General features: G+C 40.5%; 2 protein-coding genes across 3 annotated transcripts in view; both read left to right on the top strand.

Moving 5' to 3' along the window:
* The window catches only part of LOC308619852 (uncharacterized protein), an 811,674-nt gene that overhangs the window by 654,641 nt on the left and 130,063 nt on the right, over nt 1-26,970 (top strand). The gene's annotated exons all lie outside the window — the stretch shown is intronic.
* Nucleotides 23,953-26,968, top strand: LOC308620543 (interferon regulatory factor 6-like). The gene is made up of 3 exons (XM_081240218.1): nt 23,953-24,245; nt 25,276-25,404; nt 26,766-26,968. The coding sequence occupies exons 1-3, from the start codon at nt 24,152-24,154 to the stop codon at nt 26,846-26,848; spliced, it is 306 nt and encodes a 101-aa protein (XP_081096344.1). The 5' UTR covers nt 23,953-24,151; the 3' UTR covers nt 26,849-26,968.

Below are 26,970 nucleotides of genomic sequence, written 5' to 3'. Positions count from 1 at the left end.
CAGAAAAGTTTGGGGGATGGGAGGGCTCCCCAGCCAGCTGCCCTCATTGGAACACACCCCTAGAGCCCAAAGGACACGGGAGTCAGCGACTGCAATTGCACAGTTTCAGTCACTAAACTCTTGGGGAAGGGATCCTCCCCAAACGGCTACCATAGGGGCCTTCCAAGGCGCGTGAGGTCCACGGGACAATACTGATGTGTACCCTCTTCTCGTATAAGATTAGAGAAAGCCGTATGTGGCACCTGGGATCTTATGTGTCTTCAGATTTGCTTAGATCGAGTCTTGTCCCCACAGTCGGGCCACTGTGCCCCATGACCAACCCTTCGGAGTGAACACATCAGGAAACCTTGCTCTGCTGTGTGTTGACCCCGGTGCTTAAGGAGTAGCATCCTCCTTGGACTCTGAGGCTGGGACCGTGTCTGCCTTTGTGGTGACATTGTATTCGGGATAGAGATCATAAAGCGTGGCAGGGTATCAGGAAGGATTGTACCACCTCCCTTCTCGAAAAAGCCTCACTCCGGGCAGCATTGAGGGGCGGGTTGGAGGTGTGGGAAAGGCAAGGAAAGCCAGGTGACCTCGAGTGTTTCTCATGCTCTCTCCGTGAGGGCCGGAGGAGAGGAGAGGTCAAAGAGGTGTTTGCCATCTCCCTTGGGTTGGCATACAGACTGGTTTTCCCCAGTGACTAGAACGGGGTGCACTTACTTGGAGAGGGGTGACCTGAGTTGTGGCCAGAGCCAAGGCAGCACTGGGGTGGCCTGCAACGAGGCTGGTTCATGGGCGCTGCTCCTGCTTTTGTCTAAGTTGGCTGATCCGCCCTAGGTGGTCTCTTAACACATGCACGAGTCCAGAGTTCCCCCGCTAGAAGTAGATCTTCCGGGCTTCCCTGGTGGCACAGTGGTTAAGAATCCGCCTGCCAGTTCAGGGGACACAGGTTCGAGCCCTGGTCCGGGAAGATCCCACATGCCACGGAGCAACTAAGACCGTGCGCCACAGCTACTGAGCCTGCGCTCTAGAGCCCGCGAGCCACAAGTAGAGAAAGCCCGTGCACAGCAACAGGCCCAATGCAGCCAAAAATAAATAAATAAATAAAATTTAAAAAGAAAAAGAAGAAGTAGATCTTCTAAGGACAGTGAGAAGTGGGGTGGGGGTGGGGTAATCAAAGTGGAAGGAGCAGGCCCTTTCACCGCCAGGAGACGGGTAGTTCATAGTTGGGAGCGCCTCTCATTTTGCCAGAAACTCAAACCACTGTCCTTTCTCTGGTGTAGGCCTCGTAACTGGCTGTTGCTCTCAGACCTGCTCAAGAAACTGCAAATGTCCTCCTGCATATTCCGCTGCAATTTTCCAAATGTGGAAATTGTCACCATCGCGGAGGCCGAGTTCTACCGGCAAGTGTCAGCAAGTCTCTTATTCTCTTGCCCCAAAGACCTGGAGTCCTTTAATCCGGAAAGTAAGGAGCTCTTAGATGTGGTGGAGTTCACGAACGAGCTTCAGTCTCTGCTGGGCTCATCTGTGGAGTGGATCCTCCCCAGAGACCTGGACTCAGACGACGCCTGGTGAGCTCGCCGGGGCCCGCCGTGTACAGTGTGTCATGGTGTTAATCCTTGTGCATATGTGTCCTAACACGACTATTTCTGTAAAGAAAGGACACGATGAGACACGACCCCAGTCGGAAGGACTTTGAAACATGTTTTTTTCTTTTTAAAATTTTAAGTCAGTTTTTATGAAGTTGTTAATAAAGTTTCTTTACTTTTCAATGTACACATGCTTTGGAATATGTTTGTTTTTACTCGGAACAATTGTTTCTTTTCTTTTTTAAGGAGAAAAAAAAAAAAGGCAAAGGAGCTCCACACTTTGACTTAATTTCATACAAAGCTCCGACGACAGAGGCCATATCTGTTGAGAGTTGCTTTGGGGGCAAATTAAACCAGTAAAATTTTAAACTCTTCCTCCATATTAAAGGGATTGAATAAATTGGCCACTTTGGTGCACCTGTGTCCTGCGAATTGTCCAATTGGAGATGGAGGTTTAGAAAGTGAGTTTCAGTCTTGTTTAAGTCTCTTCCCATCAGACTGGTCTCGTGATTTCCTACACACCATGTTACTTCCTGTCTACCTTTCCTTGGTGTTGTTCATGCCTGGATTGTCTCCTGTACCTGCTCAAACCTTGGTCCATTCTCATTTGTACCATGGAAGTTTGTCATGCTGGATACTGTCAGAACTAATTTTACTTAAGTTTGCGTTAAGGTGCAAAGCACACCTTTTGTATATTTTCTGTTTTTTGTGTTTGTCTATATTTTATGGTTTCGCTTCAAGAAATATTATGGGAAGGGAAATAGCAAGATGTAAAGAGCAAAAAAGTCATCATTCTCTTTCAATTGTTAGAACATCTATCTGCAATCATAATTATGATGCACTGTGGTATGTGTTAAAATAGTAAATACATGTAACGTCCCGTAGGAGCAGCGAACTCTGGTGTTGGTGAGTGTGTGTCATGGAAGTAATCACAAAGCAGGTGACTGTTGGTTGGGGTCCTGAAACATTAGTGTGCCTTCCCTGTGTCCAGTAGTGGTCTGGAGGGGTCAGGAAGCCTGCCTTTGAATTTGAGGGAACAGAGAGTTTGAGGTCCTCTCTCTTCTATTGCTCTAGTACACTGCATAGCAGCAGTATACTGGGTTTATAGTTGACGTTTAAATCGCTGATTGATCATTAAGATTGGGATGTATCTTTGGAAATGAAAATAGGAAGAATCGTATGCTTTTTCTTTTTTTTCTTTTTTTTCCTATATCTGAAAATGTATGTAGTACTTTGCTGAGTGGTTGGGAATAAAGTTTGCAGTATTCAGTGTATTCAGTTTTAGTATCTAAATAGAATTAAACTGTTGCTGTAAAGTGGAATAGCACTTTGTTACTGACAAGTTTTAGAATGCATCTGTTCGTCAATTACCTGTTTGGGAAGATTGTAGTTAATGATTTTGAGAATGTGGCTATAAACCTCCAACTGACTCAAGAAAAGCAAATAAGTCAAGATTGACAAATGTATAGGCTCTTCATCTTATTGTGTGTGTGGGTTTTTTTTTTTTCCTTTTAGTTATTTGTCAAGGTATAAAGAATTCTATCACACTTAAGACAAGTTAAGTAAACGTCACGGGGTGTATTCTGACATGGCATGGAGCAGATCCCATGGCCTAGATCTTAAAGGTGATTTTATGTTTAAACTTTCATGAAAACATATGTGATTGAAACACATTAATATATTGATACAGAGGGCAGTTAATTTTTGTCTTTTTTTGTGTGTGTGTGTGGTACTGTTGTGGCCTCTCCCGTTGCGGAGCACAGGCTCTGGACGCGCAGGCTCAGCGGCCATGGCTCACGGACCTAGCCGCTCCGCGACATGTGGGATCTTCCCGGACCGGGGCACGAACCCATGTCCCCTGCATTGGCAGGCGGACTCTCAACCACTGCGCCACCAGGGAAGCCCTAATTTTTGCCTTTTGATACATGTGAGCGCAGCTTTCATTTTGCTGAAAGAATATGACCAGTTTTCAGTTTGGGATTCTACCATTTAGGAAAGATAGTCCACTTAATTTTAGAAATAAGAGATTTAATATATAATACCTAATAATACTTTTATGTATTTTTTTACTGAAAACATTTATTGTAATACTGTGAAGAAACTATGCCATTCTAGTCTTCAAGACTTAAATGAATCAAGTGTTTATTAGCTGTTGTAGTTTTTAAACTAATAAAAGTCAGTACATCAGCAATTTGTAAATACAGTTTTTGAAATAATGCCTTAACAACTTTACAGTGGTTATAATGACTGTATTTAGGCCTAAAGTTAGTTAATAATTTGACATGAAGGCTTTTTAATAGTTTGATGGTGCAGATCAGGGATAGGTAAACTCTGGCTGGTGGGCCAGATCCAGCCCGTCGCCTGGCTTTGTAAAGGAAGTTTTTCTGGAACATAGTCGCACCCATTGTTTACATGGTAGTTGTGGCTCCTTTCACCCTACACCAGTGGGGCAGAGTAGTTGCAACAGTAACTGTACAGCCCACAAATCTGGAAATGTTTAAATTTAGATTTTAAAAATTGAAAACTTCTTTGAGCCTATACAGGGCAAGTCCATTGACCCCTGAGGTAGAAAACAGTCAGGAACTTGGGTGCAGAAGCCAAATGGCCTAGGTTCAAATTCCCTTTCTCCCATTTGATAGCTAGTGACCATGGGCAAATCACTTAACCTCTATGCCTCATTATGAGGTTTAAATGCACTTATTTGTATAAATAGTGCCTGGCACATACTAAGCGCTGTGTAAGTGATTGCTGTTGTTTCTGCTTGGAGCTTTAATAAGTTATTGTTAATAGAAAAATGACACTAATGATTTTCCTTTTAGAGTAACAAAGGCACTTTGAGTCTTTTACTTTTTCAGGAATGTAATAAGACTTTTTTCATTGACAGTCAGTGTTCCCTGTTACCAAAATTTACTTTATGAACATAAAGAATTGAATGTCTTCAAGACAGTACTTTTGCTTAAATGTCAAACCATTATTTTCCCAAGGCACATCAAACTGGCTCTGCATAGTCCAGGCCTCTAAAGCTTGTGTGCACACCCTAGGTAGCATGTGAGATACATTTTGTAAATATAGTTTTTTAAATAATGCTTGAGACTTCCCTGGCGGTCCAGCAGTTAACACTATGTGCTCCCAATGTAGGGGGCTTGGGTTCGATCCCTGCTCAAGGAACTAGATCCCACGTGCCTGCCATAACTAAGAGCCCACATGCCACAACTAAAAGATCCAGCATGCTGCAACTAAAGACCCGGCACAGCCAAACAAACAAACAAACAAATAAATAAATAAATCTTTATAAAAAATAAGTAAAATAAAATAATGCCTTAGGAGTTAGGAAAAGAAAATATTAGAACATTTTTACCTTTGTATTATTTTTAAAAATCTGTGTAGTTTATCATGTACATAAATTCTATGTATGGAACTTTGTGTATATAATTTGTTAATAAATAAGATGCATATTAAAAAGTTTTCTTATGGTTTGCCCAGTCAGGTGTTTGGAGGCCATTGGAGGACAGGATGATGAAATATAGGGCCTCAGCAAAGATAGAATTTAGAACCAATTCCCTGACCTAGAAGATAAGGAAAATAATTCATAGACTGTAATTGAGTTGTCCAACTTTACATAAGTGTTCAGAAACAGGAAATCCAGTGGCTAAAATCTAATCACTGACCGAGCAGAATCTGGGTCACTGGACTCGTAAACCAGAAGTGACTGTTGAATTTCTCAGGTTGATGCTCCTGGCATATATGCTTGATCTGTGTGTGTGTGTAAATCTCTGACATAAGAAGCCATATTCAGGCACACCCTGTTTCCTTATTCAAGCATCTTAATTTCATCCCATTAAATCTTTGAAGTATCAGACTACCAGAAGGCATGAAGAAACCTGGGCTGAGAGTCTTCATTCCAGGAGACGTGATCTTGACTGCATGGCTGGTTTGAGGCGCATCACTCTGAACTGCAACACGCTCATTGGTGACCTGGGTGCAAGTGCTTTGGCAGAATCTCTTAGTGAGGATTTATGGCTTAGAGGGAAATTCTAAAATTGAAAATATTGAATGTTTAATATGAAATATGCTTAGCTTTTGGCATGATACTATTGTGATAGGATTTTTTAAAGCCTCATTTTACTGATAGCTTTTATTTTGCTTTTAAACTTTCTCTAAGAGTTGCATATATCCTTTACAGAAAATACAGAGTTACAAGAGAACCTATAATTTTAATACCCAGATATAATCACTGTTCATTTTGGCGTATATACTTTCAGTCTTTTTTTCTTCTACAAATATATATGTACACTTAGGGATTACAAAAATAGAATTGTAGTATACTTGCTATTTCACATTCCTGCTTTTTTCACTTAAAGATGTATCATGTAGTATTGCGTCGTATTGATGTCCCATAGTTTAATCAATTCTTTGCAATTCTATTTAGACAGTTTGCTTTTCCCTGTCAGAAACAATGTGAATACGTTGTATATACATCTCTGTGTCCATCGGGATTACTTCTGTAGAATAAGGTACTACAAGTGGAATGACTAAGTGTGACCTATTTTTAAGACATTTGATACACATGGCCAAATTACCACCCAGAAAGGCTATGCCAATTTGTAGTCCACCCCAACAGTAGATGGGAAGCCTGCCTCTCACAAACACTGGCCTGTAGCACTTGAAAAAAAAATGTAAAACTACAAAAATGAGTACCTCTCCATTTTCTATGCAAGTGGGATTACTCCAAATTTTATAACTTTTTTCAATTAATTTAGTATGAGCATTTTAGCAAGTCAGTAAATTTGCATCTCCTACATCATTTTTTGTGATTGTTCAGTATTCCATTATATGAATATGCCACAGTGCACATAGCTTATCCATTCTTGTATATAGGCTTTGTCCAGTTTTTCAGTTACAAATAGTACTCTGATATATATCCTTACCTATATCTCTGACTATTTCTTTTGGTTAAATTCTTAGAAAGTGAGTTGTTGGATCCAAAGGGTATAGACATTATTTAAAGGCTTTTCTTACAGAATCTTGGCTTCATCTGATAGGAGAATAACCACATTGTGTTTTATTTTATATTCATCTGATTGACTGGTGAGGTTTACTGGCTGTTTGTATTAATTTGGCTATTTGGTTAATTATACCCTGTGTCCATTCTTCTGTAGTGAGAGTTTGTAAGGGTTGTATCATATCCTGTCAGATCCGTATGTCTGACTTGCTATTTCTATGTGTCATGGGGGTGTTGAAAGACTCCAGTTATTTTAATGTGATGGTCCACACAATACTTAAACAAAAGACTCATGATAGTTTCCTTTCATGTAATATTTTTTAATACCTGTGCTTTAGTGATGATCCCTTTGGTTTAAATGAGTAGGTTGTTCAGCCCCAGAACTACTAGAATTCATGATCAGTTTTTCTGGGTTTTGTCTGACCTTTTACTGCGAGGGTTCTTGACCATCCTACTTTCATGATAGGTTTTTAGTATGTATTCTCTATTCACACATTGTTGAAAGTTTTTATTATTTGTATCCTCTTAGATTTGTCTTTTTTTCCTCTAAAACTAACAGTTATTACATTTCTTCTATTTTGTTTTCCCCTTTGAACTAGTTTCAAGTGTGATTTGGAGCTGAAGATCATGATCAAATGAATGCAGTGCATTTCTGAGCTCCACCAGGTTTTGCTTGTGAGGTTTACATGCCCCTGCCGCCCTTGCTAATTATGAACTGAGATTCATTTTGTGATGCTTTTTCTCATAGGTTATATACAGTTATTCTTCAGTTCTGTAATTGTAAAATACGTTGTATGATTTATTGGTACTAAAGCCAGGGTTATCACTGCACATCCAAGAAGAGGTTTTTAAATTGGATTATGCATTATGTGTGTGCGTATATGTTTCTGTTTTTTTCCATACCCAAAATTACAAACCTGCCATGACTTGTCTTGTGCAGGACTCTTCCACACGTGAGAAAATGAGAGTTGTCTATATGTTAAATCTGTAGAGTTAGCAAGTGACCTTTTGTCTTTCATCGAAAGCACTTGACCTGCAGCAGTGCGGCCTCACCAGCGAAGGAGCAAAGGCTTTACTAAAGGCCCTTGAAACCAACAGAACTCTGCTCGTTCTGGATATAATAAAAAATCTGCTGGTTGGTATGTGGTCACTTTTTTAAAATTGATAAACACATAGCAAAACAAAAAGAATTTGTTCAGGTATTGACAGTTTTTTAAGACTTAATGTGTTTAACTTTCCTCATCATATCCAGTTGGCCCTTGAACAACGTGGGGTTAGGGGTGTCGACCCCTACGCAGTTGAAGATCTGGGTATAAGTTTATAGTCAGTGGTTCCACATCTGTGGATTCAACCAACCTTGGATCATGTAGGACGATAGTACATATGTATTGAAAACTATGCGTGTGTCAGTGGACACGCGAGGTTCAAACCCATGTTGTTCAAGCTTCAACTGTACTTTTCTAGTGTTGCACTTCCCTTATGTTTTTAGCAGCTAATGTACTAATTAAAGTGAATTATACTTGTCAATTTTTCTTATCTCTACTCTGAATAGAGGTGAACCTAGATACTAAGCCTGCTTCCACCAAGAGCATTCTTTCTTTCCTGTGCAGCCTCTGAATTCTTGCCAGGAGTACTTTATTCATTTGTCAGATTCACAAGTAATTTTGTAATCATCTTCTGTGTGCCAGATACGGGTTTAGGGACTAGGGATAAAGCAGTGAACCAGACAGACAAAAGTCTTGCCCTCATGGAGCTTACATTCTAGTGAAGGAGATCAGATAGAAATGAGTAAACAGATAAGTCATATAATTTTAGAGAGTAGGAAGTGCAAAAGTATCTTAATGTAAGGAGAGTGAGGGAGAGCAGGTAGGACTCCATTGGATAGGTTTGTTAGGGGACAGCTTCACTGGAGAAGTGGCATTTGAACGGAGACCTGAATGAAGAGAGGAGCAAGCCATGGAAGATGTGGAGTAAGCACATTCCAGGACAAGGAGGCAATGAGTATGTAGGCATGTAGGTGGGTGGAGTATTTAAGGAAAAGCAAGGAGGCCAATCTGGGCAGAGTACCGAGTGAAGAAGAGTGTGGTAGGACATGAGGTCAAGGAGCTAGCCAGGGGTCTGCTCTTGTAAAGTCTTGAAGGCCAGAGTAATGATGTGGATTATTCTAAATGAGTAGAGGGGTTTGAACTGGAAAAAGGCATGATCCAAATCGTATCTGAATAAGGTGACCTGGTATAGAGAAGGGACTTGGGAGGATAAAGAAGAGGAACCGGGGGCTTCCCTGGTGCCGCAGTGGTTGAGAATCCGCCTGCCGATGCAGGGGACGCGGGTTCGTGCCCTGGTCTGGGAAGATCCCACATGCCGGGGAGTGACTGGGCCCATGAGCCATGGCCGCTGAGCCTGCGCGTCCAGAGCCTGTGCTCCGCAACGAGAGAGGCCACAACAGTGAGAGGCCCGTGTACAGCAAAAAAAAAAAAAAAGAAGAGGAACAGGGAGACCAGTTAGGAGACTATCACAGTGCTCCAAATAAGAGATGTTTATGGCCTAGGTTAGGTTGGAAGTTTGCAGCAAGTGAAAAGTGGTTGAATTCAGGTTGTGTTTTGAGGGTGTAGCTATCAAGACCTGCAGATAGATGTGAGGTATGAAGGAAATAGTAACAAGGAGACAAGTCGTTGATGATTATGTGTGCAACTGGGTAGTATCCCTTAGAAGAAGGGGGCTGATGGGAGGAGCAGCTTTTGAGGGAATATCAGGACTTGGTTTGTTATCTTGGATGCCCTGGTTTGATATCTTAGATGCTCTTTAGGTATCTAAGCGTCTGGACGGTGCTCAGACTGTACTTTGTATCCAAAGGTATCCAAAGCCACTTCAGATGCAAAATGTTTCAAGTTGACCTTTGCTGCTGCCAAAATAGTAGCCACTGTGGGCAGTCTGCAAGATGGCATCTTAGGTTTCTGAGGAAGAAATTAGAATACACAAAGGGGGAAATAAGTGTATAATTATATAATGTAGATTTCATATTTAAATTTATGGGAAAAGCAATAATTAGTTGGCTTTTGGTTTTAAATGGAAATAGCCACTCATTGGAAAATAATTACTCTAATTTCAATTCATTTTACTTTAGATCATTCTGTGATGAAAACAGTTACCAAAAAAGTTCTCCAGATGGAAGGAGTGCCAAGTCAGAGGTATATAACATGTTTCAGTTCTCTCGGAAGAATTTCTCTTTAATGGCTTGGTTTTCTTTCTTTCTTAAAATTATCAAGGTACTTTCTGCCATCTTAAAACTAAGATTTGAGTCAAATGAAATGGCTTTTCTGTTTTTGAAAATGTTGTGTGATGCTTTAATTTAGGTTCCCAGATATGCAGATTGAAAACCTTTTAACTTTTTATTTTCTGTAACATATTATCGTTAGTCACAAATAGTCTTTTTTTTTGGTGATAAGAATGAATGGCAGGAGCAGCATTTGTGAAACCAAATCTAATATGAAACTGACTCTTTCTTGTGAGTAAATTTGAATTTTGAAACAGCAAAACAATAAGGTTTAATAAAAAGCAAAATAAATTTTTTATGTTTATGATCTGCCAATTTCCCAGAAAGAGTTTTGTGGTGACTTTAGTTATATACCAGATACATTAAAATCACCAGTGGACAACACATCTTTTATTCAGGTGCCCTCTGAAAGTTTTAAAACTTTGTTGACTTCATATCACTGAACGGTCCACTTTAAAATGGTTAAAATTATAAATTTTCTGTTTTGTGTAGTTTACCACAGTTTTTAAAAAATGTGTTGTTTGAAGATTTTTGAGTTTTATAAAGGTATTGTATTAGCATAAAAATGAAAAATTTAAAAGACCACCTCTAATCCCATTATCCTATCAAGCAATATTTACATTTTAATTTTCTCTTCCTGCTGTCTATAAACATAATTCCACATAGCTTCAATATAATTTGCCATGCTTATCTTTTCATACTAAATTTAAATTCTGTGATTCACAGTTATACTTTTTACCATTGCATTCACAAGGTTTCATTGAGTAGGTCAATTTTTTAGATTGGTGAAAAATTGGAAATAACCTCAAATAAACTATTGTAAACATCTTCATAAATACAGCTTTTTTTTTTTCTACTTAAAGTTGTATGTTTTTGATTCTCTATTAATCAACTTGCTTGGACAATAGTGTATTAAATAAGTTGTTAAGAGTGTTTATGAAGTCAAAAAAAAGCTTATGATCGTCTGCCAATTGTTATTTCAAGAGAGTGATATTTTAATAATCAAATAGTACATTCAAAGAAGATTTGTGATATCACACTAATTAGATATTATTATTAAAAATTTATATCATATGTAAAGCATTCTTAAAATAGCTACATTGACTTTTGCTATGATATTAGAAATGGAAATCTATATAAATAAAACATGTATATGTAAAACATATTAGGAATTCTGTAAAACTAGTACAGAATAATAGGTCATCATGGAATGAGAACAGTTAAACATTTTTTTTTAGTTAGCATGATTAAAAAAAGTGGAAATGTAACTGAAGTATACAAGCTCATTGAGCTCTTTTAAGAGTAATTTTATTTCTTGGGCTTTTTTTTTGTATTTGCCTCAGTTATTTGGAGACATAGAGGTAAGCCAAATCAGTATCTGGGTATATACCTAGATCCAGGTGAGTATAGGGGTGAAATAATGGTGTGAATTGTGTCACATTTATATTGTACTTATGTATGCGTAATAAAAGATGGGAACTTTTATTAGAAATTTTTTAATCTCCTAACAAGAAAAGTGTAATTTAAAAAAATTTTAATACAAATGTATTTGCATTAGTTTCTGAAAGTAAAGGAAGGGTATACACATACAAACCATATGCATACAAACATTTTTTTTGATGGCAATGAAGTTAAAAAACACAATAAAATAGCACAAAATGAACTGAGCTCCTATATATTTTTAAGAGGCATGTAAATCACACAGGATCGTGTGGTGATTATCAATAAGCTACACTCTATGAAATATTTGTCCTGTATTACCGCATACACTCCATTTTACCCTGCATCCTAATGCTGCTAAAATATAGTAGAAAGCAGCAGCATAGCACAGGGAGATCAGCTTGGTGCTTTGCGATGACCTAGAGGGGTGGGATAGGGAGGGTGGGAGGGAGGCTCAAGAGGGTGGGATATGGGGACATGTGTATGCATATGGCTGATTCGCTTTGTTGTGTAACAGAAACTAACACAGAATTGTGAAGCAATTATACTCCAATCAAGATCTATTAAAATAAATAAATAAAATAACATAAAATACAGTAGCTTTGAAGGATAAATATAACCATTTTAACCTATGATGTTTGTTTTCAGTAAATTCAAATTAAATATTTAAATGTGAATTTTAATATATGCCTTGTTCTAAGTAAAATATTAACACGTAGGTCTAGTTTTTGCAACCAAATATTTCATATAAAGATACTTGCCTCTTTACTACTGAAATATAGGGTAAGTCTCCACATTTCACTCTTTCATCCAGTGGGTTTCATTTGTTTTTTTGTGTGTTTTCTATATGAAATCAAAGGAGCAGTGAAGGTTGACAGGCTTATAGGAAGGTAAAATTGACTCACCTACCCCCCCAGCAACTTGCAGCCTTATAACTTGTATTGTTTTTACATAGAAAAATTCATCTTAAATTTAACTTTTGGTCTACTTCTGAAGATTCTGTTTGGCAGAAGTCATGGGTGTATCTGTGTTTCTTTGTCCTTGAGATTCAGAAATGCCAAAGGTGTTCTAAGATTCAGGAAACTTGAGTGTTTCTGCATGATACGTAAAATGTATCATACTTTGGGATTTTTTTTAAACTTTATTTTTGCATTTCTGCACATCTCAATACTTTTGTTTTAGTTAAAATAACTTGTTACTGTAGAGAACTTATATTTTTTAAAAATGCTGGCTTATGGAAAACCTTTGTACAAAACCGATCCTCTTTTTAATGGGCTTGGCATCATTGTCAAGTGCCTTTTTGATTCCTTTCGACGTGTGCACGTGTGACAGTTGCTGTGTAGACCTTTGGTGCATCTTGATTCCTTCTTTTCATGCTTTGTCAAAAGTAGTCTTGGCCGCAAAGAAGCCTGTAAGTAATGGAAGGAAATACTCTGCTGGTAAAGAATGTTACCCTCCTGAAGTGCTACCACCTGGAGTGTCTGGTTTCCGGCCATTGTGTCCTGCGGAAAGTGCAAAAAGCAACAGGTAACCTGTTTGCATACCCTGTCTTTTTCAGTCATTTAGAGTTCTTTATTTTGGAACTTGTATTATGTGGGTGGTCTCTGGTGCTTTGTGTAGAGGAAAAAAGGTAATTCACACATGGCTTCTGCCTAATGAGCCCTCTAAGGAAGAAAAATTAAAAGTAATTGGGAGTTTCAAGTTGTTTCTCAAGTGTCACAACAGAGGTAACTCCGTGGGAGTCTTGAGGAGACTAAAATGATCACCATTGTGCATGTGAGGAAAGTTTGATTAAAGGCAGGTGTAGTTGAACGAAGCCCTACAGCACAGAAGTAGGAATTTGGATACGTACGAATGGGAAAAAAGACATTTTAGGCATGGGAAATAGTTTAATGCAGAATGGATGAAAAATATGCATTAGACCTATTCTAAATCAACTGGCTTATTAACTCAGTAAATCAGATTTAGGGAGTCAAACTAGCATTACCTGATTTCTTATCCAGGGGATAGCTGTTCATAGTAATTTTTGTCACAGAACAGTAAATAAAATGGTTGAATTATAGCTTTAGGCTTGCTAAGTGAAATAGATGGCTCTAGATGATCTTCAGGTGACTTATTTGGTAGTAATCACGAAATTGGGGATTAACAATTGCTTAAGAAAACAAAGAGAATTGATTTTAAACAGTACTTGAAGTAGTTACTGTATAAAATATCTGTTCAGTTGCTCATGTTAAATGGATGTTTCTAATCCCCACTGGACAACCGACTACTTTTTTGCAAATGGTAATGTGAATTGCTGTTGCATAAACTATAGTGTTGAATCCCCAGTGTTTGCACTTGAGTTTCACAGCTCTGTGGTTTCCTGTCTTCTTCCTGAGACACTTAATCGCAGGTCCATCCTCGTCACACAGGGTGGTAAATTAGAGAACGATTAATATCACCATTTAAAGAAGGGAGACTGAAATCTCAACCATCCTGAACATAGGAGCTGAAGGGGCCTCTCAGCAGTTCAGAGAGTGATTACCAAGCCAGTAGGCTGAATTCTGTTCTGTTTTCTCCGTAGCAGAGCCCTCCAGGTCCTTGTTTTGAGCTTATTTATTTTTATACACAATTCTGTATGGACACTGTTCATACTACTAAATAGTTGTATTAACTGGGTTTAACTGGTGATGTATTTACATGAAGATCTAACTTCGTTTTGTTGCTATCTTTTTAGGGGCTTTCCATTCATCAAAGCTCGTGATGTATGTAATCAGTTGGTGGTGTGTAGCTATCATATTTATGATATATAGGGCTTGAATTGGGAAAGGTGGATGGTCATTCTTCTTGCTTTTTAAACTGACAGAGCCTTACATGAAGCATTTCCCTCTCTGAAATAAATCCATGTAAAACATGTTTGGTCGCTCTCCCAATGCAACTGTGTAGTTGTGTGGATTTGGCACACAACGGGCAGCCTTGTGGTGATGTCTGTAAACAAGGAAGCCTGTTTTCCAGTCTGCAAATCAGCTGTTACCCAGTGAAACGAACTTGCCTGCCATTTCTGACCCCTCACGTGGAGCTGTCATACTCAAGAATGTTCACATGTTTTCAAGAAACGTTGTTTGCGGGCTATATGTACAAATTCCTGATCTGAAAGCCAATATAAAGCAACATCTCCCAAACCTCTGCTCTCTCACCAAGGCCACACACGTTCCCTCGCTTATGGCCTCATGGCAAGCTAATACTGTCAGTATCAGATTCTCCTTCCCAGTTGTCTTGGGAGACTGCATAGTTGCTCTGTGAAAGGCACCACTGCTGAGGTTGAGAGAAGAGCATCTTGGGTGTCAGTCCTGGCCTTGCATTCCCAGAGAGAGGGGTGTGCACCTCGATCTCCTGTTAGGGTTTTCCTATGCTGCAGGGTTTGCTGCTTGTTGTCAAAATGATGTCCTAGTGACTTGTCTTCTGCGTGGTTATATAATCCCAGCACAGTTCTTTATGATCTGTAGACTTTTATGGGGTTGTGGCCAGGTCAGTTTTTAAATGTTTGGAAATGTCCTATTGAACAACATTGCAGTGGCAGTGAAGCTTGCTGGGAGAATTGTTGCCCTAGTTTTGGCTTAAGGGTGGTGAGAAGATGAAATTTTTGATGGGTCAGTTTTAGTTGTGTATGTGTATGTGATTTAATTTTTGAAATTCTAATGTCTATTATTCACAGCTTAGATATGCTGACTTTCTGATTATTCATCAGTCCGTTTACTGATGTATTTTCCTCTGAAAAACTACATTTTCTTCCAGACTGTTTTTGTCTGATGGTGAAGAATAAATTTTTCATTTGCAGTATAAAGTTGATCTGAGAAAAGATGTTTACCTTCGATCTTCACTTGGCTTCTGTGAAAGAAACTTAATAAAATAATATGGGCAATTCCCATTACTAATCCTAACCACGTACAACAGAGGTCTGTACAGTAACATAGCAAAAATAAGTTCCTGTACTTTTACTTAGTCATTGCCTGTTTTACACTAAAGAGCAGTGAGAGACATTTATAAAGAATGATACCTCAGATCACTTTTGTTAAATGTCCTCTAATATTTGGATATTTGGTATCTGGCTTGTGTTGTCTTTTATACAATCTTGTCTTCTTTCTTTGCACTTTAGTGTAACAACTCTGTGGTTTCCTATCTTCTTCTTGTGACACTCAGGTCCATCAGAATTCCCTGTGACTGTGACAGTAGAGAGTCCTTCCAACTCAGAAATCGAAGAGGTCGACGACTCCTCAGAACGTGTTCAGGAGGAGCCAGAGAAAATCCATTTGAAACAAGAAGCATTGCAGGTACAAAGTTATCACTTTAAAGCTATAGAGAAGATTATTTTTCAAACGGAAGGCTGATTGCAACACAGCACAGCTTGTGTGAGGGTTCTGTTTTCTCCTCCCACCTGCATTGTATCCCCTTGAATGGTTCCTTAAGCTTAGACCAAGGTGAATGGTGGACATTTGAACTCTAAGAAACTAAAATCAAAACATGTCGTTAGTAATATATTTTCCTTTCCTTAGAACCTTAGTATATTAGATTTAGGGAGAACCTTAGTGATCATAAGATAAGGAAATTGAGTTCTGAATGAATACAGTCAGCTGATTCAGTGCTCTTGTTTTACAGATGAGAAAATGGACAGTTCTAGTTGAACTCTCTTTTTATAAGAGGAAAATATGGCCTCATTTTAAATAAAAGTAAAGTTGAAAAACATTTCGATGTTGATATTCTCCTTTCCTAAAATCGAAAATATCAAGAAGCTACATTCTATTACCAAATAAACCTGACCTCTAATGTCATTCCATACTTTTGTTTGTATGGACAGAAAAGAAAAATTGATTTTCATAAGAAATTTTTGCACCTCAAAATTAATATATTTATTTTATTTCAACTTTAATGCAGAGCTGAACATTTCTAGTAAATAAAGGAACACCATTTGGGGGGGGACCTTGTCTTTGTGCTACAAAGTCCATGTTTAATTTTTTTAAATTATTTAATATGATTTTCTCTTCATATGAAACATGACACTTGACAGCTTTCAGAACTAATTATCCCATTATTGTAGGAGTACGGGAATTACTCTTTGATTTTCAAAAGAGTTAGATTTTTATTTTTTAATTAAAATTAATGATAATATAGAGAAATTTTAAGAAAAGAACTTAGAAAATTATGAAATGTTAGAGTATGAGAAATCTATAGTTCATGTAGAGTTACTCCCTTTCGTTTTATAAATGAGCACCTACAATTTGTAGAACGTAAGTGGTTTATTAGTAAATGGCAGAGTATGACAAGACCCTAGAGCATCTAACCCGCATTCCTTGTTATTTTAGATGTGGTGTATTCATTTCCTTCACGAATAGACCACGAGATTGTATTTGTAAAAGCAGTAATAGACACTGGGGAAGTCCAAGAAGTTTAAACACTGGGACCACAGAATAGCAGATTCAGAATGCACTGAGAACCCTTTTAGCTCATCTCTGTCTCGACAAGACACTACAATGATGGCATCAAAGTGTTTAAGTATATATGCCCGCAACAATCAAGAGATTTCAACATAGTTTTGAAAGACAGAAGACAGGTGGAAGAGTGTGAAACTGAAGCAGTAGAACAGAGGAAAAGCATCATCTAGAATATGCACAGGGACCACGTGCAACTGAGGAGGATTCTGACCCCACCTGAAAAAGTAGCCCCATGCTCAGGTGCGCATGTAGGAGAGAGGGTGGAGTTAGTTAAAAGTGTGACTGAAATAGGGGAGCTCATTGAAGGGTTGTGTTTGGAGGAATGGACTCCCAGACCCGCCCTCATGCTCCTGAAATGAGATGATTTCATTTTGAAAACAGTGAAACTGGCGAGAACTGGGGCAGCTAGTGTGAGTTTTTACACCCTAGAAAATTGTGTTAGGGGGAGATCCTATTACAGTTACTGCCCGCTTCTTCCTGCATAAGAAGCCAATCAATCGTTGACTTCAGGGAGCTTTCTGCGCTCATTCTTAAATAGAAAATAAGTGTCATTTGCCTGTTAGTTGAGTAAAGCTTACAACATGACAGAGGGGGAAAAAGAGTGAGAACATATCCTAGTAGGACCAGGGACAATTTAGGGAACAGAATAATTTAAGAAAAAACCCTAATTAGTATCCTGAGAGAGGTTTAAAAAGAGCTAGCAACTATAAAATAAGACTAGGGTATGAATGAAAAGGAGAATGGTCAGAAAGCAACAGAGGTCTCCTGGAAATGAAAATATGGGTGCTGAAATAAATTCAGTAGGAATTTTAAAAATTTCTCAGTATATAAAAAAGCAAGACACAATGGAAAATGTGATAGAAATATGTTAGAGAGGCTGCATCTGGGAGATCCCACATGTTACTATTAGAAAGTCCAGACCCAGAAAAAAAATGGAGGGAAGCTGTCAAAGGGCAACAAAATTCCCCACAGCTGAAAGTAGACATCAGGCCTCAGATTGAAAATAGTTATGCAAGATGAGCAAGAATAGACTCATACCTAGGCACCCTTCATTGTGAAACTTTCAAATACCGAAAAAATAAATTAAAATAGAATAAAATACTGAGAGGATACATCCATTCCAGAGAGAAAAATACTGGTCACCTAAAAAAAAAGGTTACAATCTGACTTTATCATACTTGTCATGAGCACCATGGATCCTGGAAGGCATTAGAAAGATACCTCCAAAGTTTTTCAGGCACATAATTTTCACCCTAGGGGTTTGTATCCAGCCAAACTATCAGTCATACGTGGAGGCTGAAGAAGATATTTTGTACCCAAAGAAATTTGAAAAATTGACCTCCTATGCTACACCTTAAGCTATTTATAGACATAATCCAGCAAAATGAGGCAATAAACCAAGAAGGAAGGTAATAGGGGATTCAGTGCAGATTGCAGCTAGTCTAGAGTGGAGAGGCTTCTATTGATTGTGTGATTGAGAGCTTAGAAACACCTTGAGGCATATTGTACTTACTAGGTGTTAGGCACTGTTGGAAGGGAGGAGGGAGAGGAAGAGGAGAAGGAACTTGAACTCCAGAGGAGAAAAGGCTGTACGGACATAAAACTGAAGCACACTGAACTATGGTTGATTTTTAACCTACTATTGGTGAGGAAGGGAAGAATCCACTTCAACTTGACACTATAGATGTCCCCCTTTTCAGTGACACAGGGGTAATGACCACCTATCTAATTGGTTGTCCAAACCGGAACTTGTCCAAACTCCTTACACTTCAATAGTGTAAGGAGGCACTCTAATGCTGTAACATCAGGACAACAGGTATAAACTGGAACAGCCCAAGGCGGCTTGGGGTATGTGGTCACCCTGCACAAGGGCAGTGACACTGGCACAGTATGGAACGAGGTGTAGTCTATACACAGAGACACAGTACATCTGCAGTGGGCAATATTAATTTCATTGTAATACTGGCAATACTGTCTTGGTTTGCAGCTTTTATTGTCAATGTGCATGTAATCACAAATAACTAAAGTAAACTATACTTAGTATGTATTAGTATTAACTTGGTATGTACTGAAATGTATTGTGTACTAGTATGTACTTAGTATATATTAGGCTCTAAGTGTTTTTGCATATATTAACTCATTTAATCCTCTGAATAGCCTTATGAGGTTGGTGCTAATATCATTCCCACTTTTGAGAACAGGAAGCTAAGACAGGGAAGGAACTTGCCTAGGTTGTACCTAATTTAAGGTTGGATCGAGGCTTTGAGTTCAGGCTCTCTGCCTGTTCTCTTAAACCTTATGCCGTACTGACTCTCAACTAACAGAAGAATTAACTGCACATAGAATAGAATATAAATTTCAACTTTGACAATGTAAGAGCTAGGTTTGGATGGTAGACAGGAGGTTGAAAAAAGGGAAGATGGTATGAATGTCCTTATTTTACAAAGTGTGACGTTGAGAGAGTTTCTAGTTGATCAACAATATAGGTTTTTTTGTTTGTTTGTTTTGTTTTTTGTGCTGTACGCAGGCCTCTCACTGTTTTGGCCTCTCCCGTTGCGAAGCACAGGCTCCGGACGCGCAAGCTCAGCGGCCATGGCTCACGGACCCAGCCGCTCCGCGGCATGTGGGATCTTCCCAGACCGGGGCACGAACCCGTGTCCCCTGCATTGGCAGGCGAACTCTCAACCACTGCGCCACCAGGGAAGCCAAACAATGTAGATTTTTAAGTATATCACTACATGTCAAAGAGATCGTGAGCAGTGGAATAACTCATGATGACATAACTTTACTGAGCAGTGTGGACATAGGAAAGAATGTAGAGGAACTAAACCGTTACTTGTTAGTAATTCAGAAAGTGAACAGATAATGCCTCCAATTTAGTGAGAAAATAGTCATGTGAGAGTATTACTTGGAAATGGAGAAGAATTCAAAATGACAATAGTTGGACCTCCCTGGTGGCGCAGTGGTTAAGAAACTGCCTGCCAAGGAAGGGGACATGGTTTCGAGCCCTGGTCTGGGAAGATCCCACATGCCGCGGAACAGCAAAGGCCGTGCGCCACAACTATGGAGCCTGCGAACCACAACGACTGAGCCCACGTGCCACAACTACTGAAGCCCGCGTGCCTAGATCCTGTGCTCCATAGCAAGAGAAGCCACCGCAATGAAGAGTAGCCCCCGCTTGCCACAACTAGAGAAAGCCTGTACGCAGTAGCGAAGACCCAGCACATCCAAAAATAAATAAATAAATAATAAAAAAATAATAAAAAATAACAATAGTTGACGTAAACCTCATAAAAAAGGAAATCCAAACAGCCAGTAAACACAGAAAAGTGTACGACTTCATTAAGTAATAAGAGAAAAGTGAGTCAAAACCAAGGAAACTACATGCCAATCAGATTGACAAATACATAAATAAAGTCTGGTAGTATCAGGTATTGTAGACCTGAAGTACTATGGGAATCCTCTACCCTGTTTATACTGGAGTGTAAATCGACACAACTACTTTGGAAAGCATTTAGCCCTCTCCATCAACTGAAGGTATATAAATAGCCTGTGAGCCAGCAGCCCTCACCCCCGCCCTGTGTAAATGCACCAGAATAACGGGTACAGCAGGATTCCTGTCCATGATTTGCATTAGCACAAACTGAAAACAAACCAAATGTCCATTAAGAGTCAAAAATAAATGATGTGTATATACTTTAAGGTGTCACACACCATTCTTAGTATTTTCATTCATCACTTGTACTCGGATAAAGAAATCGTTGCCTCAGACTTAGGGATTGTTTTAATTTTGTTGGTTTTCCAGTTTTCTTTCATGTTTTAGGTTTTTAAAAGTGAAAAGTTTGGCTTTTTAAATTATAAAAGTAATATATATTTACTGTAAAAATTTAAGAGGGTAATATAGTTAACGTATATCTCCTCCACCGTGGGATGAACACCTTTAACATTTTATAGAACCTTCCAGACTACTTTTTTATGGATATATGAGTGAATATATATTTGTGTGTATGTGCATAATGGCCTCATACATTTCTGTAAGTTACTTTTTTCTTTAATAATATAACGTGTGTAACTGTGGGTTACTGCCGCTAGAACCCTGGTGTCCAAACTCCCAGGCCAAATCTCCTTCTACTACATTACACTACCATGGGGAGGTTTAAAAAAGAAAGGGAAAGTATGAAGGGTGATGTTTCCATAAATTAAATCAACTTGAAAAGGCGCATTTGGAGAGTCAGAGAGTACTGATATTGTTAGAAAGAAGAAAGGTTTAAAAGCTGGTTAAATCTCATTCAAAAAAAATCCATATGTACCACATTGTAAAAAAGAGAAGGAAGACGGCGTTCATGATTACTGGGCTGGCAGGGTAGGGGACAGTTGCATGCTGGGGGTGGCTCTCGTACTGGCTCTTCCACTCTTCACACTTGTGCTCGGCCAGGGCCAGGGACCGCTGAGGGAGATCAGAGGAGAGGGTGGTGCCTTGGGGGTTCTGGGGAGTTGTGCAGCTGGCTCCCTTGCCACCCAGACTGCCCCAGGGTTCCCAGCCCCAAGGATTATGGAGCATCCCCACACCTGTTTGCTCTGCAGTTGCTGTTCTGCAACCCATTTTCTCCTCCAGCACTTTCTGCAGTGTCTCCTTGGCCTTCTGCTCATAGCTGTTTTTCTGGTCTTCCATCTGTAATAGCAACTTATTCATTCCCCAAGAAGTGTATTTCTGTAAATTTGAGGCAATTCAACAAATACACATTGACCTACTGTGTGCTAAAGCCTGAGCAGGGATACAGAAATGAAACGAAATTGGTCCTTGCCCACAGGGCAGAGATGTCAGTAATCTGGTGGACCTTCTTCCAGGCTGGAGGCAGGCAGGGAGAGTCCCTCAGGTGATGTGAGAGGTGAGTGGGGATAAGAAACTGCCCTGGGCATGCTGGGCCTCCTCCCCTAGGCCTTCCACAGGCATTTGAAATCCGACATTTCCAAAGGGAAATCATCTTTCTAAACCTGCTCCTATCTCAGTGGCCAGCATCACCCCCCACCCAGTCTCCCAAACCCTAAACCAGGGAATCATCCTTGATTTCTCTCTCACCTTCTTCAAGGAATCAGTTCCTCATCAAGCTTTGTCAACTCAGCGTCTTTAACGGCTCCTTCGTTACCTGTATCCTCTATCCCTATCGCCACCTCCTTAGTTCAGACCCTAGTGACACTCTTATATGGATTATATAGAGACTATGTGTTATCTTCATGCCTTGCCTCCCTTCAAACCCTTTTCAGTCCTGCAGCTAGAGGGTTCTTTCTAAAGCTTAAATCTGATCCCATCACGACCTGCTTAAATCTCTCAGTGGTTCTCGGTGTTCTAAGAATCAGGTCCAAACTCCTTGGCATGGTTCCTACTTACAAGCCCAGACTTTCATCTCATGCTGCCTCCACGCAAGCTGAACTGCTTGTAGGTCCCCTAAGCACTGTGCTTTTCAGCCTCTGCCTTTGCCCATAAAGCTTCTTCTGCTTGGAGTATCGTGACCCACGCTTCTCACCTGGTTAACTTCTACCCATGTTCAAGATTCAGCCCTAGAATCATAAATTCTGATAAACTTGGCCAACCATACCTACCCCCCGACTCTTTATGGATTAGGCAGTTTTACTGGTGTTCACATAGTATCTGTATTTCTGATCTGTGGACTCATCTGTCTCCTTTAAGGGATTGTAAACTCCTTTGGGGCAGGGAGCATTTTTAAAAAAATAAAATTATTTTTGTAGGCTTGGGGGTCTGAACAATAGTCAGTAAAGTCAAGTTTTAAAAATAAATACATTTGTATTTTTAGAATTTCTCCTGGCTTCAAGGTCAAAAAGACAAAGACACAAGAGCAGCTTTGCAAATTCCCTGGGGGTCTTGCCTTTCCAGTGCTTTTCATTTTTACGCCCTGTGATTTTTGGGAAAGCAGGAGCCTTTTACTGTCGCTTCTGGGTTACCCAACTGGGTAAGAGATAGTCTAGATAATGCAGATTTAGAGTTCAATATCAAATCATTTCCATTTAGCTTTGGAGTCATCTGAAAATTTGGATTTAAATGTTGAGTGGGTCTTATGTTCTTGGAATTGTCATTAGAAACCAGACACAGGAGTTACTGGTTGAGATCATACATGGTTATGTCCAGGTTATTGGACTTAACCATGCTGGTCACTGACCAGCTTTATCCCCCATTGAAAATGAGTAGACTGGCATTCTGGATTATATGCCAGTCTCTTATGAGCTTGGTTGGCATTACTGAAAAAATAAAAGTTGTGGATCCGCAAACCCATAGACTCTATAGACTATGTTTCCCTGCAGAATTCTAACTACACGGCCACCTTATCTTCCTGACATCAAGTGGGAGCAGTCTGGCCGGTCCATCTCGTTCTCTTGATCTTGAGTCCTCTGCAAAAGACATCCCCCTTTTCTGCACCAGCACATACGTCACAGCCCTGAAGAAAGTGTAGACATCTGAGATACGTTAACAGGGGGGGAGGGCTGATATCCCGTGAACAGACACATAAATGCCTGTTAGACCTGGAAATTGAAAATCAGAGAGGCGGGGCCACACTGGTTTTGGCCCAGGCCACCAGCCACTGGTGTTCCCAGCAAAATGTTCGCAATGTGGGAGTTTGAGGAAGCAGGGAAAGGCAGGTGGTGTGAGTTTATTAGGACTTGAGGCCCTCAGCCTCGCACTGAGGCCAGCTGAACCCCCAGAGCGTGCTTCCTGCCCTCCTATGGGCTGCTACTCCTAAAGGTACTTGGTTTCAACAGTTATTTGTGCATCAGATTAAAGACTGAAGGGAGAGGGAACAGCAAGCCTAAATTCTTCATATCATACGCCACCTCCCTTTCTCTTCTTATTATATAAGCAATTCATGTGAAAAACAAATAAGGCAAACAAAACAAAACAAAATTACCTGAAGTCTTGCTATCCAAAAGCTACCATTAGTATTTTGGTGTATACGTGTTCCAGATTTTTCTTTATTTTCAACCCTTCATTAAGGCCATTGTAGTCTTGACAGATGATGCTGGCACAAGCACTTGAGATGAGGCTCCTCTTTTTAAAATACTGTATTTGCATTTGGCTTAATTTGTCTCAGGCCCTGCCTTGCCTGGTCCCCAGTGTGGTGTTTTCTGCTGCAGTCTCTGTAAATTGGAATTGGGGTGATGGGGTGGTCAGGCAGGGCTGTGTGTATCTGTGTCTGTACGAGGGAGGGCGGGCACACTTTCCAGTGTTTCTGGGCAACAAGCAGGCACTCACTGCAGTTTCCTATCCCTCAGGCCTGGGCTGTGGAGACAGGGGAAGTACCAGGAAGGGGTGGACGACCCCGACCCAGCTAAATGGAAGGCCCAGCTCCACTGTGCGCTCAACAAGAGCAGGGAATTCAACCTGATGTACGACGGCACCAAGGAGGTGCCCATGAACCCAGTGAAGATATATCAAGTGTGTGACATCCCCCAGCCCCAGGGCTCTGTCATTAACCCAGGTGAGGCCCCAGCTGCTGGGGAGAAGGTGGACAGTGTGCCAGGTTCCCGGCTGGACCCTTAAAGCGATCGATAGTCGACTTGAAAGTCGCCTCGCTTACAAAGTTGAAGACTGGTAAATAAAGCAAGAAATGCTGTCCCTAGAAAGAACCCAGAGAACAAAAGATATAAACTCAGCACAGTCTTCCTGCCCACCCAGTGGAACAGTAAAGCATTAGAAAGAAGAGGGGGTATTGAGTTCTATAAAAAATAACTTCTCTTGGGACTCAACACTGAGAAGAGAGGCCAGGTAGTTTAGAAGAAGGAGGGCTTAAAACTTAGAAGGTCTGAGTTATAAACCTCGGTCTTTCCATTTCACTACTTGTGGGACATTGAATCAAGTCATTCAACGTTTTGAGCCTCAGCTTCTTCCACTATAAAATCTGGGTTCTCATCTTTCCTGCGTATTTCAAAGGCTGTTCTAAGAATCAATTGCCATGACATTATGAAGGCTATTAAGTTCTCTTTATAAATGATGGGTAAGTGATCATTTAATTTGTATGGTATTTTTCCTAGGAGAATACCACCTGATCCCTATATTTACTCAATGTTTAGCCAGTTCCGACTAAGAGCCAGATAATTTAGACTTGACCTCCAGTGAATCTAGTGAGGCTCTGCCATGAGGGAAGGGTCTGTCTTCACAGTAAGCTTATAAAGGAGAGAAGCTGTGCTCCTTGGGTCCTTAGAAGGGATGCGAATGTGTAGAAAGGGGTTTAGAGTAGGAATTAAAAGGTTTCTAGGAGAGGGGAGTAGGGTCTGCAGCTCCTGGATAGGGGAGGGGATGAGAGCTTGCACTGGGGCTCCGTAGGAGGAGCTGGGAGTGGGGTGAACACCCTTGGTTCCCACTCTTTGGCATTGAGGGTGCACACTGAACCCAAGGAACCTCTGTGCTGGCAGTGCCTAGCTTGAACAGTGGGTCAGCTGCAGGGATGACAGTGCAACATGAGCGCCTCACTCTTGCCCTTTGTGTGTGTGTGTGTGTTTCTCGGGTAGGATCCACTGGATCTGCTCCTTGGGATGAGAAAGATAATGATGTGGATGAAGAAGATGAGGAAGATGAGCTGGACCAGTCACAGCACCACGTTCCCATCCAGGACACCTTCCCCTTCCTGAACATCAGTGGTGAGTGGGGTGGGGGGTGGGACCGAGGCATGGAGAGGATGTAAGGGGCTTTGATTTTGCAACCGTTGACACCATATCCACCATTGCACTGGGAGCAGCGACCAGGCCCTGGGACCAGGCTGCCAGTCTGTTAGCAAGTAGGAGTCACAGGCAAAGGCACTCCGTAGGCATAGTTATCCCAGTGGGGTGGCTTCTAGGCAGAGAGAGCATCTTCTGAATCTTACGTGATAATTCAGAGAAATTAAAAAATTAAATTCATTCTCAATCCCGCATACAAATACACAAGCTGTTACAAATTTTGCTGATTTCCTTCAGGCCAAGTGCAGGGATCCTTTTCGTGAATTGTAGGCAAACTCTTCTGCTATTTCCCTCGGTACAAATTTTCTGTCACTGCCTTAACAGCCTCTGCTAAGGCCGTATCGTGGGAAACTTGTGGCTCTACAGCTCTTAATACTGGGCTCTGATACAATTTCTCTACTAGAGACTTTTATCTTTTTTAAATTTATTTATTTATTTATTTATTTTTTGTGGTACGCGGGCCTCTCACTGTTGTGGCCTCTCCCATTGCGGAGCACAGGCTCCGGACGCGCAGGCTCGGTGGCCATGGCTCACGGGCCCAGCCGCTCCGCGGCATGTGGGATCTTCCCGGACCGGGGCACGAACCCGTGTCCCCTGCATCGGCAGGCAGACTCTCAACCACTGCGCCACCAGGGAAGCCCTATCTTTTTTTTAAAATTGACTCTTTGAATTTAGCTTCCCAGGAAAGATGAGTTTGGAGATTGGAGGGTCCCTGTGAGACAGAGCAGGTGCTGCACCTCCCATTGCACGTTCTGAGGACGCTCAACCACAAGGTGAACTGCTCTTCCACAGCATCTTCCCTTGAACTTTTCACTGACGTGCTCCTATTCATATGACTTGCATTCAGTTGAGTAGCTTTTCACTGCTTTTCTAAGTTCCATCTGGCTGCTAGGGTCAAATGAGATACTTTTGCCACCTAGAAAATTTAGTATATGAAGAGGATTCCTGTAGGATTTTGGAGTGCCCTTCCCTAGGTGATGCCCCTTCTTTTGAGAATCAGGAAATGACTCTTATCTGTCTACTTGCCCTCCTTCACTTACCCTGTCATTTAGAACCTTGCAACCAAGTGATGAGTAAAGACAACGATCATAGAGCTCTCTCAGGTTAATACTGCCACAGCTACATTCCCACTTGGTGCAATTTTAAGATTTGGACGTTTGGAAATGTGAGATCCTTTCCCAAATCTTTGGCTCACTCATTCTGTTATTCTCACCCCTTAAAAGGATGCAACCCATTTCCAGGATCATGATTTCCCTTTTTTTTTTTTTCATGTTTTTTTAAAGCTAATATTGTGTGTCCTTACGTTATGGGCCACCTTGGATCCTTTCTGGAAACATGTGAACGTATATTAAAAATAAAAAAGTAAAATGTGGCCCTACAGCCACACCGGGATTTCATTGCCCTGAGAGAGGAGTTGGGACGCATCAGTGACTTCCACGAAGCCTATACTTTCAAACAGGCTCCGGGCCAGCCAGTTTCCGGCTTCAG

Source organism: Mesoplodon bidens (assembly GCF_964165515.1).
Source record: "Mesoplodon bidens genome assembly, chromosome: 7".
In the NCBI taxonomy this organism is placed as follows: Eukaryota; Metazoa; Chordata; class Mammalia; order Artiodactyla; family Ziphiidae; genus Mesoplodon; species Mesoplodon bidens.
Note: the sequence above shows the minus strand (reverse complement) of the source record. Positions and strands in the feature narration are given on the sequence as shown.